This window comes from Myxine glutinosa, chromosome 5 (assembly GCF_964187855.1).
Source record: "Myxine glutinosa chromosome 5, kmMyxGlut1.1, whole genome shotgun sequence".
Classification (NCBI taxonomy): Eukaryota; Metazoa; Chordata; class Myxini; order Myxiniformes; family Myxinidae; genus Myxine; species Myxine glutinosa.
In genome coordinates, this window is record NC_136265.1 from 121,683,197 (window position 1) to 121,698,416 (window position 15,220).

Consider the following 15,220-nt stretch of genomic DNA (forward strand, 5'->3'; position numbering starts at 1 on the left):
CTCTCCCTCTCGTGCTCCCTCTCTCCCTCTCTACCTCTCGTGCTCTCTCTCCCTCTCGTGCTCTCTCTCTCTACCTCTCGTGCTCTCTCTCTCCCTCTCGTGCTCTCTCTCTCCCTCTCGTGCTCTCTCTCTCCCTCTCGTGCTCTCCCTCTCCCTCTCGTGCTCTCCCTCTCCCTCTCGTGCTCCCTCTCTCCCTCTCTCGCTCTCTCTCTCCCTCTCGTGCTCTCTCTCTCCCTCTCGTGCTCTCTCTCTCCCTCTCGTGCTCTCTCTCTCACCCCCTGCAGGCCGTTTTGTGTTGGGTGTGGCAAGATGGCGTGCGCTCGTGTTCGTGTGCTTGTGTTGTTTTTTTGTCCCCCTCAACCCCCCCCCCCCCCCCCACACACATTCCTTTTTTTCCATCGTGCCTTTGTCGTGTCCCTATTTGTTACCACCTGTCCCTCTTTCCCCTCCCTTGAGACAGAGAGAGCGTGAGAGAAGAGACCAAAGGTGAGAGCAGACCCGTTCGGTTCAGTTTACCTGCTCCGTCGATGCTGTTTACCTTACTCGCGTTGTGAGAACTTTATTATTATTATATTTCGATTTTATTTAATTCGTGTCCTTTCCACCTGGTCAAGGTGGAAAGGTGAGACATCGCCGTTATGGCTCTTTCTTTCTCTTTCTCTCTCTCTCTCTCCCCTCGGAGTTTCTTCTCGCACACAGCTGCATTATATTTTGTCCAGAGTAGGCATGGCTTCGAGTCTTTCCCGCTCACTCGTGCATTTTTTGATTACTCCCTGGATCGTCCAAAGTTCAAGTAACTTCCAGACGGATCCACAGATAGACAATGTTTCCCCTCCTACTGTTGAAGCTGCTGTTATTTGAAAATAAAAGGTTTTCATGAGGTAGGAATAAAATAATCCAATCCCCTTTGTTCATTAATTATGTGTACTTTATCCGTTCGGGTTTTTTTACAGGGTAATTTCAGTCGAGGTTTTATCGTTAAGAATAATGACGATGAATGAAGGTTTTTAATGGGAGGTAGAAGAGGATATGATGAGGGAGATAAAAGGACAAACGGGGTGTTAAATTACAGGAGGTAAAGGGTTGAAACGTTATTTCGGAAAGGAAACAAGAAATGTGGAGATGAAGAAGGGCAAGGTATGGGATACTGGATGGATTACTGGATAAATTACTGGATGGTTACAGCATGGATACTGGATGAAGAAGGGGGAAGTCAGCTAAAGCCCCAACAACGCACATGCACCCCTTAACCCTCTAGCCACGGGGAGGGAATCTAACCCATGAATCTAATTAATGACATAGCTCGAGTGGGACCTATGTGTCTCTGGTATGCTTGGGGGTGCAATGGCAAAACCGTAACGAGATGTACAGACATCAATAAAAATTATAATTGCCGTCACTCCAACTATGCTACTCTTCCGTATCCAACACTTTTTTTTTTTCAGTAGAATTTCTCTTGAGGACGAACCTCAAATAATGAATCAGCGTTCTACGGGGCAGAGTAAGCGAGGTATTACTGTATAGTATATTTTGTTTGTTTGTTTTCCTCTCAAACAGTGCATTTTTTTCTTTTGTATACAAGATCGAGGCTCGTGAGAGAGCTAACATTAATCACACAGAAAGTCAAACCGACACAAACCAACACATAAAACACAAAATAAGGGGAGCGGTAGACAAGATGGGGAGAGAGGGCAAAGGACACAAACACAACATTTGAGAGCAGGGACATCGAGAGAACTGTGGGAGGGAGAGGGCTTGGGGGGAGGTGGGAGAGGTATAAAACATATGGACACTGCAAGGACTTCCAGGAAAGAAGTTGGAATTTCGAAAAAGTGTATCTAGGGTGAATTAGCGGGGGTAGAAAAGATCAAGGTTTTAGATGGGGGAAGATAAGAGATGGTGGTGAACAGCTGTTTTAAAGACCTGGAGGGAGGAGTGGGATTGAAGGGAGTGGGGGAGTTTGTTCCAGAGGCGGGAAAAAGGGGGAATAAAAGAGTGAAGGTGAGTAGAGAGCCTAGATTTTGGCAGTTTAACCATAAGAGGGTGGCTGGCAGATCTTGTGCGACCTGCAGGAATATTTGGGGGACAGAGCACAGAGAGAGCTGGGGGGGCAAGGCCGGAGAGGAGTCGGTAGAAGACAGAAAGACCACCAACCTGCCTGCGGTGAGTGAGTGAAAGGCCCTCGGAGTTAGCTTCATCGCAGGAGATTCCAATGATTCTGAAAGCTTTGGTTTCAACAGCGTGAAGCCGAGCTAGGTGTGAGGCAGGAGCACCAGCCCAGAGGGGGGAACAGTATTCCATTGAGCTGCGGATGAAAGCCTTGTATGTGGTGAGGAGCTCAGGTGTGCCAAGGAAGGACTTTGCACGACGGAGGATGCCCAGTCGGCGACTGGCTTTGGAGGCCAGATTTGAAATGTGGTTTTCCCAGGAAAGATCATAGCAGATAGTGAGACCCAAAAGCTTGAGCGACAGAACTTCTTGGAGAGGATTGTTGAGAAAGTGGATGGGAGGGTTGTCCAGACGGTCTTTTCGAAGAGACATAGTGAGAGTGTGAGATTTGTAAACAATTGAAAGATATGTTCCACTTGTTTGACCAGTCTGTGATTTTGTCCAGGTCTGCAGAGAGTGAAGAGGCTGCAGACTGCTGATCTGAGGGATGAGGAATGGAGCGGCAGAGAGTGGAGTCATCAGCAAAGAGATAGAGAGGATTTTCCAGAGAGTGAATTAAGCTGCAGAATTTATAATTACAAATAAATTACAATTACATTTTATAAAAATTACATGTAAAATTACAATAAATTACATATAAAAAATAAATTATAATTATAAATTTATAATTACAAGTAAGCTGCAGAATCAATGAAACAAATTTTTACATCAATACACAGCCAATCATGTATGGATGTCATGACATCACAGTGGCAGAGGGTATCAGAATTGCCCTTCCCCACCCCTCCCCCACTCCATCTTCAGTATTTGCATATAATAGCTTAATTCTACATAAATTTGAAAATTGTTGTGTAAGGTTTCTTTCACGGATTTGACGAGGTTTTATTTATTATCGGTGTCAGGTCTGCACATGCATGCTGAAATTGAAATAAAATGTGCAATGGACAACGATTACATTCTGTCGTATAATGATTGGAGCATCCGCTACGAGTCTGGGAGGTCGGTGGTTCAAACCCTGGCAGATTCATACCAGACAGATACCAAAGATTAAAAATGGTACATGTTGCTTCCTTGCTCCATTTTCAGCATTTAGATTTTAGAGGATAGAGTACAGACAAACACCCATGGGGAGGAGGGAAGTTCCCTATTATTTGCCCCACTGATTGCAGAAAGAAGAGCGACATCGTACGAGATGACATCCACTGGTACCCGTGCTCTGGAAGTGACGTCATTTCCCCAAGCTGAATGGCGATGTTTGAAGTCGAGCGCAGTGTTGTCTCATGAATATGTTTACAAGTGTGCGTGTGTGGTGTTTGTGCACGCAGCTTGTCTACGAGCATTAGACACTATACAAATATGAAACTAGAATGGCACTCGGTAGAGGACATACTTGCACCAGGCTGAACAGACTACGTTTTGTATCCTATCGAAAGGCCGGATCTGCATCCGGACCTTAATCAAGATCTATTCGGCTTGTTCTTGTCACCTACTCAACTCATTCACCTAGTTTTGTCATAATCCATCCACAATTGTTTGAGATATCTTGCGATATATTATTTTTGGCCTTCTCACTCAATGGCGAAGAATCACTTAAAACATTCTAGTATCCGGATTAGCCTGGTGTTGGCTTAGCGGTTCGGGTGCCAGCTTGGGATCCTAGGATCCTGGGTTCGAATCCCGGTCGATTGCTGAATTAACACCAGGGGGGTTGACTCAGCCCGTCATCCTTCCGAGGTCGGCAAATTGAGTAGCAGCTCACGAGTAATCCCCTGTGTGTCGCAAGAGGCGACTAACAGGGTTGGCGACAGGAAGAGCATCCGGCAATAAAACATTGCTTCAAAAAAAGGGGACCACGGTGCCCGAAAAAGGCCAAACCCTGCTCTGCGGGGAAAAATGGCCTCCAAAGGTGGCTCATTCTAGTATCCGGATCGTCACCAAAATCTAAGCAATTCGGCTTTATCACGCACCCAACCTATCCATCTAATTTAGAACTAATCCGCCCATAACTTTTGAGATAACCTGCTCACAAACAAGCAGACAGACAGACAAAACATGACTATGATAGCGTTGTGTCATACCTTGATCGGAACCTTCATCTCAGGTGGGAAGAATCCAACTCTTTCCTTTGTATTACTATTCCGACAATGCCGTGTGAAGTGTAAACTCCCAGAGTGAGCAATCAAAGTCACTGCAGCAATAAATGCAGTGTGTGGATGAAGTGCTGAGACTCGAGGCCTAAATCCCTGGAATTCGTGTGTATAATTTACAAAGAACTACGATTGTATCGGGAGGCTTGTAACTTGCTGGATTGCATGACAGGATACAAATGGAAACAATTTTTTTGTAAACAAAATGAGTAACGTCTGTACAGGTAGGCAGGTGTGGAGCATGGAAATGCAAAAATGAAACTGATAAATCAACAAGAGCGATAATTGCTTTGTAAAACAGGTCCTCCACCAACGTGACATTTTCTAAGTCCAAAAAGGGCACAACCCCATGAAAAATTGACGAAACACCCTGAAACTCAATTGTTCTGTAATTTATCACAATGAAGCCATGTACCAAGTTTCAGTTTAATATGTTGAAGGGTATGGGAAAAAGTCTGATAAACCACAGATGGGACGGACGGACGGAGAACCACCTTTTAGAGGCCATTTTTCCCCGCAAGCGGGGGTTGGCCTTTTTCGGGAACTGTGGTTGTTGTTGTTTTTCGGTCCCCTTTTTGAAGCAATGTTTTACGGCCGGATGCCCTTCCTGACGCCAACCCTTTTTGCCGCCTTTAACGACAAGCAGGGAATTACCAGTGAACTGGTACTCAATTTGCCGACCTCGGAAGGATGACAGGCTGAGTCAACCCCCCTGGCGTTAATTCAGCGATTGACCGGGATTCGAACCCAGGATCCTAGGATCCTAAGCCGGCACCCTAGCCGCTAGCCCAACACCAGGGACTTGTGACGGACGGACGGAGAGCACGCCTATAATCCCCTCCAGTGAAACTGGCTTGAAGTGAATAAGGAAGAGAGTTTGAAATAGGACATACTTCACGTCTCCGATCTCAGAATAAATTTTCTTCACTTTGAAGAAAATTTACTTTATCAGCGTAAATATCAGCGCAAAATCAGCTTTGAACGTTTCAAAAAATTTTCAAGATAAAAACCTATCTATACAATTTTTTTAAAACTCTCACCAGGAGGAAGTCAGAGAATGTGGAGCGAAGTGCCGAAAGCAGGGAGCTTGGTGGAGACGGTGTCTTACGGAGCAGCACGCAAGGCAGCAGAAAGGTGTCAAGCAAAGAGAACAGCAATTGCTGACCCCGTGAAGTCGCCAGCAGAGGGGCCCAGTATCTCACCACCCAGCCTGCGGCACATCAAGAGATCCATCCTCGATATATATATATATATAATATATGGAAAAACTAAGAAAATGAACAATTTTTGTACATTGATAGGTTTAACAGCCAGAGTCACCATTTTCCTTTACTCCTGAATAAATAACGTGACAAATGCAGGATGGTAAAGGCAAGGGAGCATAGGTAAGGAATATGAATATGGGTAAAGTGTGTTGGGATTGTTGATGAAAATACCCCGAAGCACTTGTACAGTTCTCCACCTGACAGGGAGAAACGCAAGCTGCTCAGCCAAGGTCCAAACACTATTAAAGCATCCTTAACACCACAGACAACTCACACTGCCAACAGCCGAGGTGAAAGATCATTACAACGTAATTCAATTTGGTCTGAGATTACGGATTTGAGATGGGCTCCGGAAAACTGCGAGGATCTCGTGTACAAGCAAAAGCCTTTGTGGCTCTGCACTGCACTTCCCGTTATTGACATATGTACACAAAAAGAAAGTAAAGGAGGGGTGGGGGTAAATTGAGAAGAACAAATATGGAGGGCAAATCAGCTGGGAAAGGAAATGAAAAAAGGGGCAGGAAGTTGGGAGAAGTTGCTAAGAGTATGAGGAACTTGGGAAAGAAAGATGCAAATCAATTTTTCTGCATTCACATAATAATGATGACCATAAAGGTATTCAGTTGCATTGTTGGAGTAAAAACAAACGAAGGTCTATGGAATAAATGATCCATTTCCCTTGTTATTTCCACAAAGTTCCACAATCCTCTCCAAGAAGTTCTGTCACTCAAGCTTTTGGGTCTCACTATCTGCCATGATCTTTCCTGGGAAAACCACATTTCCAAGCTGGCCTCCAAAGCCAGTCGCCGACTGGGCATCCTCCGCCGTGCGAAGTCCTTTCTTGGCACACCTGAGCTCCTCACCACATACAAGCCTTTCATCCGCAGCTCAATGGAGTACTGCTCTCCCCTCTGGGCTGGTGCTCCTGCCTCACACCTAGCTCGTCTTCACGCTGTTGAAACCAAAGCGTTCAGAATCATTGGAATCTCCCGCGATGACGCTATCTCCGAGGGCCTTTCACTTACTCACCGCAGGCAGGTTGGTGGTCTTTCCGTCTTCTACCGACTCCTCTCCGGCCTTGCCCCCCCAGCTCTCTCTGGGCTCTGTCCCACAAATATTCCTACAGGTCGCACAAGATCTGCCTGCAACCCTCTTATGGTTAAACTGCCAAAATCAAGACTCTCTGCTCACCTTCACTCCTTCATTCCTCTTTTCTCCCACCTCTGGAACAAACTCCCTCACTCTCTTCAATCCCACTCCACCCTCCAGGTCTTTAAAACAGCTGTTCACCACCATCTCTTATCTTCCCCAATCCAAACAAAACCTTGATCTTTTCTACCCCCGCTAATTTCACCCCAAATCCACTTTTTTAGGTGACTTTTGTCTTCTTTCATGGAAGTCCTTGGTGTGCTTGCGTTTTATACCTATCCTGCCTCCCCCCAGGCCCTCTCCCTCCCACACATCTCCCGATGTCCCTGCTCTCAAATGTGTTTGTGTGCTTCCTCCCCTTCTCTCCCCATCTTGTCGATCGCGCCCCTTTTTATATACTTTGTTTGCTTGTTTGATTTGTTTGTTTGTTTGATAGATGTTAGCTCTTTCACGAGCCTTGACTCTGTATCCAAAAAAAAAAAAAAAAGTTCAACATTGTGGCATCACAACCCTGCTTTACACAGTTAATGCGCTCCACGTCACACATGATCACTTTGTTGCCGTAATGATTTGTTAAACTTGCTCGTTGGATCGACTTGGCTCGAGTGTTGCAAAAACAGACTTTTCTTTAATCGTTAAAAACCTGACCCAAAGTTTCTCGTCAAACCATTTCTCACGACTCTTGAAGGAACGGTCCCGGGAGGTCTCAAAAGGCAGATGCCAACCGGGTCTCTCGACTCCAAGTCCATACTGAGTTCTTTCACGGATCCGCCGCTCGCCATACAAAGCGCACACATGGAATGTCACGGGGCGTTTCTTGAAAGACGAGCATTCGGCAATCCTCGACGCTGTGGCGATCAAAGGGCCCACCTCTGAGTGAACGCACAAGGGGAGCCCAGAAGGTCTTGGTCCGGTGCTCAACATCTTCTGCTCTCCCTCCACGAGCAGCCTCTTAGCAATCCGCTCCCTCTTTGTTCCTCTCACCACCGTAATTACAAAGAGCTCTTCGCACAATCACCAGAACTTTGTGTACGTGGACGTCCAATCACTCACCGACATTGACCTCGGAGTTGAAGATTTCTACCCACCTTCAATGAATTGCCCAACTTATGAACGACAAAACATTCTGCCTCCGTTCCATTTGTCCCTCCAAGCCTTATGAGGGCGCCGTCTAACTACAGATCATGTCAATACTCAAATCAAACCCAATCGATCTTGTCCTAGTGTTTGCAATCGACAACAGTTACACGTCAGTATTTGCAAGTCCTTCCTGTCGCTCAATAAAGGAGTTTTCTTGTTTTTGTACAAGCTCAACTTTATGCCTCAACCTTGGTCACAGTTGATTTGTATCATTGGACAATAAACCCAAATATACTGCTCTAAACAGGTAAAAGGGAATTAGACCTGTTTAGAGTGGTACTGATTTCAATCAGCTCTGACAGAATACTATTTTCCACGTTATGGAAATGTTTCGACGATTTTATTCTCCTTCTGTTCAACTCCCCGTCGAGGAGGATTACTTTACACAATCTGATATTTGCAAACTAAGTTATGGAAAAACAAACAAACACACAAGATTGGGCCTTTACTTTTTGCTGCTTACTCGGACAAAACTGGCATATCAGGTGAACACCTGATAATTGTACAAGAAATCACTGACATATAGCGGTATTGCTTGCACAGGATAAGAGCAGCAGTCGTTTCTTATCAAAGCTGTATTTTATCAACTTCAATGTAATAATTTTGACCAGCAAAGAATGGATGACACAGGGACAGATGGGAAGCATTGTTGTGAAGAAAGAAGGAAATAAGTGGGAAGGCCGGGGGTGGGGAGGCGGGTGGGGAAAAAGCCAGATAATAATAAAGGACCAGACAGAAGGGTAGTAGAGTAGCACTGAAAGTGGCAAGGAGAGCGATAGTCAGACGGAACCAAGAGACAGGCAGGCAGGCGGAGGTTTCTAGAGAAACGCGGTGAGAATTTTAAACGGATGGTGGAGGAAAGAAAGGAGTGGGAAGAGGGAGGTGAGGGTTCGAAAAACGATCAGAGCTGGAGGGGAAAAAAAGGAAGCAAAAGGGGGCGACAGAGCATCATGGTGAGAAGAAAGTGGGGGTATGTGCACCACAATGAAATAAACACACAAAGTGTGGGGAGACAGAGACAGAGACAGAGAGAGAGAGAGAGAGAGACAGAGGGAGAGGGAGAGAGAGAGAGAGAGAGAGACAGATAGAGACAGACAGAGACAGCAAGAGGAAGGGGAGAGGGTGGGGGGACAAAGGGGGGAAAGTGGGGAAGGGGAAAGTGGGGAAGGGGAAGCTGAGTGGGGGGAGGGAGGGGGGAAGGGGAAAGAGAGTGGGGGGGGGGGTGGAGGGGAGAAGGTGGTGAAGTGAGGTGGGGGGGGGAGGGGGAGGGGAGAGAGAAAGGGAGAGCGAAAGAGAGAGAGAAAGAGAGAGAGAAAACAAAGTCCTCACAACTCGTGAATGAAACAACAACCCTTTAAAAAGGCCAATTCGGCACCACACAACTGGGCAAGTTCACGTGCACTGCAGGGGTCGTCTGCCAACGTCCGGCCGACAGGCTCACGTTTCGGATGTTATCCTAGCATACTGGGCTTGCGGGAGGGCCCAACACAAATCGGTCTTCTCCTTGGGAAAGCAGAGGAAGCCGTCAGGATGCCACAGGTCAGAGAACAACTGGGATGGATTTCCGTGGTCAGCTATCGAATTGAAGAATCAGGAAACCGAAGACTCACCCTCAAATCTTCGTTCATATCAACTCCATCTCACTTCTCCCAGCTACTAATACATGCCAACTGGGATACTTTTATTCTGCTGCCTTGACGGTGTCTCCTTCCTCTTTCATTACATCTCTGCCATTGCATATTTTGAAAATTCAAACTATTTTGTGCACGACAATAAAGGTGATTACAAGATGCAACAAAAAATAAATTACAGTATAACCAGGCACAACAAAGGCAGGCAAATAGAGAGCCAAACTACAATCAGCGAACAACATAGCTGGCCAACACACCACAGGTCAATACAATGGTCCTTTCAATCATCCAGCTAACAACTCTCCATTGAAGCAAGTAGAGGCACATAAGAGAATGTTGTCAAAATAAGGGAAAACAAATAAAATTATCATTACTGCAATGAATGCCTCCACGCTGGAAAGGACTAATGTTTCCAAAAACCAAAACGACCAATGTGTTTCTAAAGTGGACCAATGATGGCAATATGCGTCACGAGATCAATATCTGGCTCACAAACTTTCATCTTGGATAGGTTTGACCGAAGGCAAGTCGAATTGTAACACGTCACCGACTCTTGATGCAGCAGAAGCGTCACCGACTCGTTATGCACTGTACAATACAACACCTGAATGGCAAGCATTCAACATGTCTCTATCAGATGATGGAGCAAAAGATGATCAGATGACGATGGGAAAGGTCTGAAACATCAGATGCCAGGCACACACAGGCGTAGCATATGCAGCACTGCTCTACGATACGCCAGCCGGTACAGTTTCTGAATAATGACGTGCAAATATAATATTTCTTGTCAGCCTGGTGTTGGCTTAGCGGCTAGGGTGCCGGCTTGGGATCCTAGGATCCCGGGTTCGAATCCCGGTCGATCGCTGAATTAACACCAGGGGGGTTGACTCAGCCTGTCATCCTTCCGAGGTCGGCAAATTGAGTACCAGCTTGCTGGGATGAATGATCCCGGTGTGTACCCCGGTTTAGAATAGGTACACCGTATCCCTGCGCATCGTAAGAGGCGACTAAGGGTTGGCGTCAGGAAGGGCATCCGGCCATAAAAACATTGCCTCAAACAGGGAACCATGATTGTCATGGGGCCCGCAAGGCCAACCCCTGCTCTAGCGGGGAAAATGGCCTTAAAACGATCATTCATTCATATTCATTGTATGACGATTTATTCAGACGTAACTTCTTCTCATGTATAAATACCACAAAATGCACAAATCACGTCCTCAAATGGAATTTCCGTTTAATTCTTCACTTGAAATGGAATTTGGCATTTTCTTAAACAGAAAAAAGCATATTTTATGAGTGTCCACAGTACCACAATATAGTCACAAATAGTGGAATATTTGAACCTGCTTTCTGGTGCATCACATTCTCCATCTTTCTACCAGGTCCTTCTTCCTCCTCCTCCTCCTCCTCCCTCTACCCCAATACTCTTTGCTCACATCTTTTTCAAACCTTCATTCCCATTGCTCCAGTCTCTCCCAACCTCAATTACAATCAAATGGAGGGTAATGTAGTCCATACAAAAAGAAAATTAAATGTGACCGAGTCACAGTAAAAGGCATTGCATGATACAGCAGATCTTTCCGAAGGAATGTTAAACCTGATCTGCTCTATTTTGCTATCAGGTTGATCCCATTGTTCCTTTAAAATGGTATTGTACCAGTATGTCATGAATTCCAAAATGGAAAAAAAACTTACCATTGGAATCAAATGCAAAATTTGACAAAAATCTAACAACTAACCGCAAGTTCACACTCCTCACATGACATGCGAATGATTAAAAACAAAACAAACAAGAAAGCAATCAGAGATTGCAGAACTTCACCAGGACATGTTTGCGTGGTTTGTTTAGTATTGTTTCAGATAAGGTTCGTTTTTCTATCCAAGATGGCTGCCAAACTACGTGACCTTTGACGTCACCTTTTCACACTATATGCAGCAATGGTGCGAGAAGGATTATATGTAGAATTTCACATTGATAGGGTAAGCGCTTTCAGAGAAAGTTTTTTCAATATTTTTCTTCCTTCCAATATGGCTGCCAAACCATGTGACGGATGACTTTTCTTTTTTTCAACATTATGTCCCCATGGGGAGTCGAACACATGGTTAAAAATTTTCATCGGACTGTTCAGTGCTTTGAAAGAATAATAATTTCATTTATGCAGTTTTTGCATAAAATCCAATATGGCTGCCAGACCATGTGACCTATAACCTAATCCTTTTCAAACTTTATTCCCCAATGCTAGTCGATTATGTGTGTGGAGTTTCGCATCGATCTAGTAAGCCGTTCTGCAAGAGGGCTTTTAAAGGTTTTCATCTTCAATACAATGTGGCTGCCAAACCACATGACCCATGACGTCATCTATTTAATTCTCACATACAGTTTTTGTACCTCTAAAGGTCTAAAGGTACATACCTCTAAAGGTGGTATACAGTTTTTGTGGAGATCACACTCAAGAAATTTCAAACTGATCGGATCAAGCGTTCAACTTGTCTAATGATAACGTCACAATGACGGCACGGATGACATCATTACCTCCGCCACCAAAGGTGGATGGAGGTCATGTTTTCACCCCTGTCTGTCTGTCTGTCTGTTTGTTTGTCCATTTGTGAACAAGATATCTCAAAAAGTTGTGGACGGATTCGGACGAAATTTGGCAGAGATGTAGTGTATGTGACAAGGACGAAATTATTAGATTTTGGTGAAGATTCGGATTCGGATAGCAGAATATTTAAAGTGATTCTTCACCATTGAGAGTTAGGGCCAAAAACGATACATCGCAGGATATCTCAAAAAGTTGTGGATGGATTTGGACGGAACTTGGTGGACAAGTTGGGTGTCTGACAAGGACGATTCAATTTTGGTTAAGATCTGAATATGGATTCGGATATGAGAATTATTTAATTTCTTAAGTGATTCTTCACCATTGGTAGATAGGGACAAAAACGATACGTGGCAGGATATCTCAAAAAGTTACGGATGGATTTGGACGAAACTTGGTGGACAAGTTGGGTGTCTGACAAGGAAGAATCGATTCAATTTTGGTGGAGATCCGGACCCAGCTCGTAGAATTTTAAAAGTGATTCTTCACCATCGAGTTATATGGCCAAAAACGAGGGGTATATCAGGTTATGAAAGACTGGACCTATGGTGATTTCTGTGATTGATTTTGACTAAATGTGATTCTGTATTGTGATTTTCTGGTCCACTATACAAAATGTAAACTGTTCACCGGGCGGATGTATGCTCTCTACTGAGTGCCGTTCTAGTTAATATATGTTGTTTCCCATGGGGAGTACTTGGCAATGAGCCATGTTTCAATTTTTTTTCCATTGAACGGTTTTGGAGAAAGAGAGGTGCAAAGGTCTTTCTCTTTGCCAAGATGGCGCCCATACCACGTGACCTATTGATGTCATAATTATGATTAAAAATTATACTGGATGAGGCACTCCGATGGTGAAAATTTTGTGTCCATCAGACCAACAGTTTCAAAGAAAAGCATACTCGCGTTCTGTGCTGACAAAAACAAACAAACAAGTCTTCATCAATGATCTCTCTGACTCTCTTGAAAATCCTCTCTATCTCTTTGCTGACGACTCTACTCTCTGTCGCCCCATTCCTCATCCCTCAGATCGGCAGTCTGCAGCCTCCTCACTCTCTGCAGACCTGGACAAAATCACAGACTGGGCAAACAAATGGAACATGTCTTTCAATCCTGATAAATCTCACACTCTTACGATGTCTCTCCGAAAAGACCGACTGGAAAACCCTCCCATCCACTTTCTGAATAATCCTCTCCAAGAAGTTCTGTCACTCAAGCTTTTGGGTCTCACTATTTGCCATGATCTTTCCTGGGAAAACCACATTTCAAATCTGGCCTCCAAAGCCAGTCGCCGACTGGGCATCCTCCGTCGTGCAAAGTCCTTCCTTGGCACACCTGAGCTCCTCACCACATACAAGGCTTTCATCCGCAGCTCTATGGAATACTGCTCTCCCCTCTGGTCTGATGCTCCTGCCTCACACCTAGCCCGTCTTCACGCTGTTGAAACCAAAGCGTTCAGAATCATTGGAATCTCCCGCGAAGAAGCTAACTCCAAGGGCCTTTCACTCACTCACCGCAGGCAGGTTGGTGGTCTTTCCGTCTTCTACCGACTCCTCTCTGGCCTTGCCCCCCCAGCCCTCTCTGGGCTCTGTCCCCCAAATATTCCTACAGGTCGCACAAGATCTGCCTGCAACCCTCTTATGGTTAAACTGCCAAAATCAAGACTTGCTGCTCACCTTCACTCCTTCATTCCTCTTTTCTCCCACCTCTGGAACAAACTCCCTCACTCTCTTCAATCCCACTGCACCCTCCAGGTCTTTAAAACAGCTGTTCACCACCATCTCTTATCCTCCCCCATCCAAAACCTTGATCTTTTCTACCCCCGCTAATTTCGGTCCCCTTGTGTTTTATACCTCTCCCCCCCGCCCTCTCCCTCCCACACTTCTCCCTGCTCTCAAATGTTGTGGTTGTGTGCTGCCCCTTCTCTCCCCATCTTGTCTTCCGCTCCCTCTTTTTGTGTGTTTTGTTTGTCTGGTTGATTTGTTTGTGAAATAAATGTTAGCTCTTTCACGAGCCTCGATTCAGTATACAAAAAATAACAAAAAAACACAGACCCAAATACAATCCCGTCTCCTCTGGCGAGGATAATAGAACGGGGTTACCTCTTGTCTTTAAAACTTGTCAATTTTATGAAAGCTCAACTCAACTGTTGGTGATAACTGATAAACAAAGATATATTTAAATATGATTCATGGCAACGTGCCAATTACTTGGAATAACGGAGCATCCATAACACGTGTATATGCACACTTTATGATCTACAGTGACGGGAGAAGTCGGACATACTTCACATACAAGGCAAAGAAGCAAAGGATGAATGGAAATACCCACTTTAAGATCTGTAGTCCAAGTGTATTCACCTACCCAGCCGATAAGCGTTTACATGAAATGAGCCTGCAGTCCGTAGTCAAAGTATACAAGCTGTTCTGGTTTGTTCCAATCGTCCTACAGGTCAAAGACTATCCCACAAACAAAAAACAAACAAAAAAAGTGGAGTACCAATTCACAACCGATTACCCCTTTCGCCAAAAATTATACGGAACTCGACACCAACGGTACCTCTCAGACATCAAGCAAAACCATGGAAGTGAAGCTTTCATCGATTCTGCCCGTTAACAAAACCGATGGGATCCACATTGGAGGGAGAAAAAACAAAAACTAGAACGGCACTCGGTAGAACGCCCACCAGCACCACCAAGCCGAACAGGTTACGTTTTGGATACCAATGATAGGCCAGATATGAACCAAAATGTAATCGGCTTGTTCTTACCATCTAACCAACTCATACACAACTTTTTGAGATATCATCCTATATGTATATGTATATGTATATATTTATATTGTCGCGCGGACCCTTCCGGTTAAGACCAGGGACCGCGGATGGACCAGAACGGATTTACTGGAGGCAACGACCAATACGGATTGTGCTATCAAACGTGGGAAGAGAAGAAGGGAAGAGGAAGAAGCGGGAGCGCGTAACTGTGGAAGGGGAACGAACTCAAACGGGCACAAGATTTGCAGGGAATGGACGTCAATCTTGGCGCGCTCCCCAATCAGCGTCGCGTAGCTTCCCGCCAGCCACCGAACCTTCCAGCGACTTCCCTCCAATGAACAACCTC

At 45.1% G+C, this 15,220-nt stretch overlaps 1 protein-coding gene across 3 annotated transcripts in view; it reads right to left on the minus strand.

The window, feature by feature from the left end:
* MMS22L (MMS22 like, DNA repair protein) overlaps positions 1–15,220 on the minus strand; it is a 377,026-nt gene that overhangs the window by 16,541 nt on the left and 345,265 nt on the right. For all 3 annotated transcript variants that reach the window (XM_078778618.1, XM_078778619.1, XM_078778617.1), the window contains one exon: positions 5,357–5,526. In XM_078778618.1, coding sequence (XP_078634744.1) covers positions 5,357–5,526 — 170 coding nt within the window. The remainder of the gene's footprint in view (positions 1–5,356; positions 5,527–15,220) is intronic.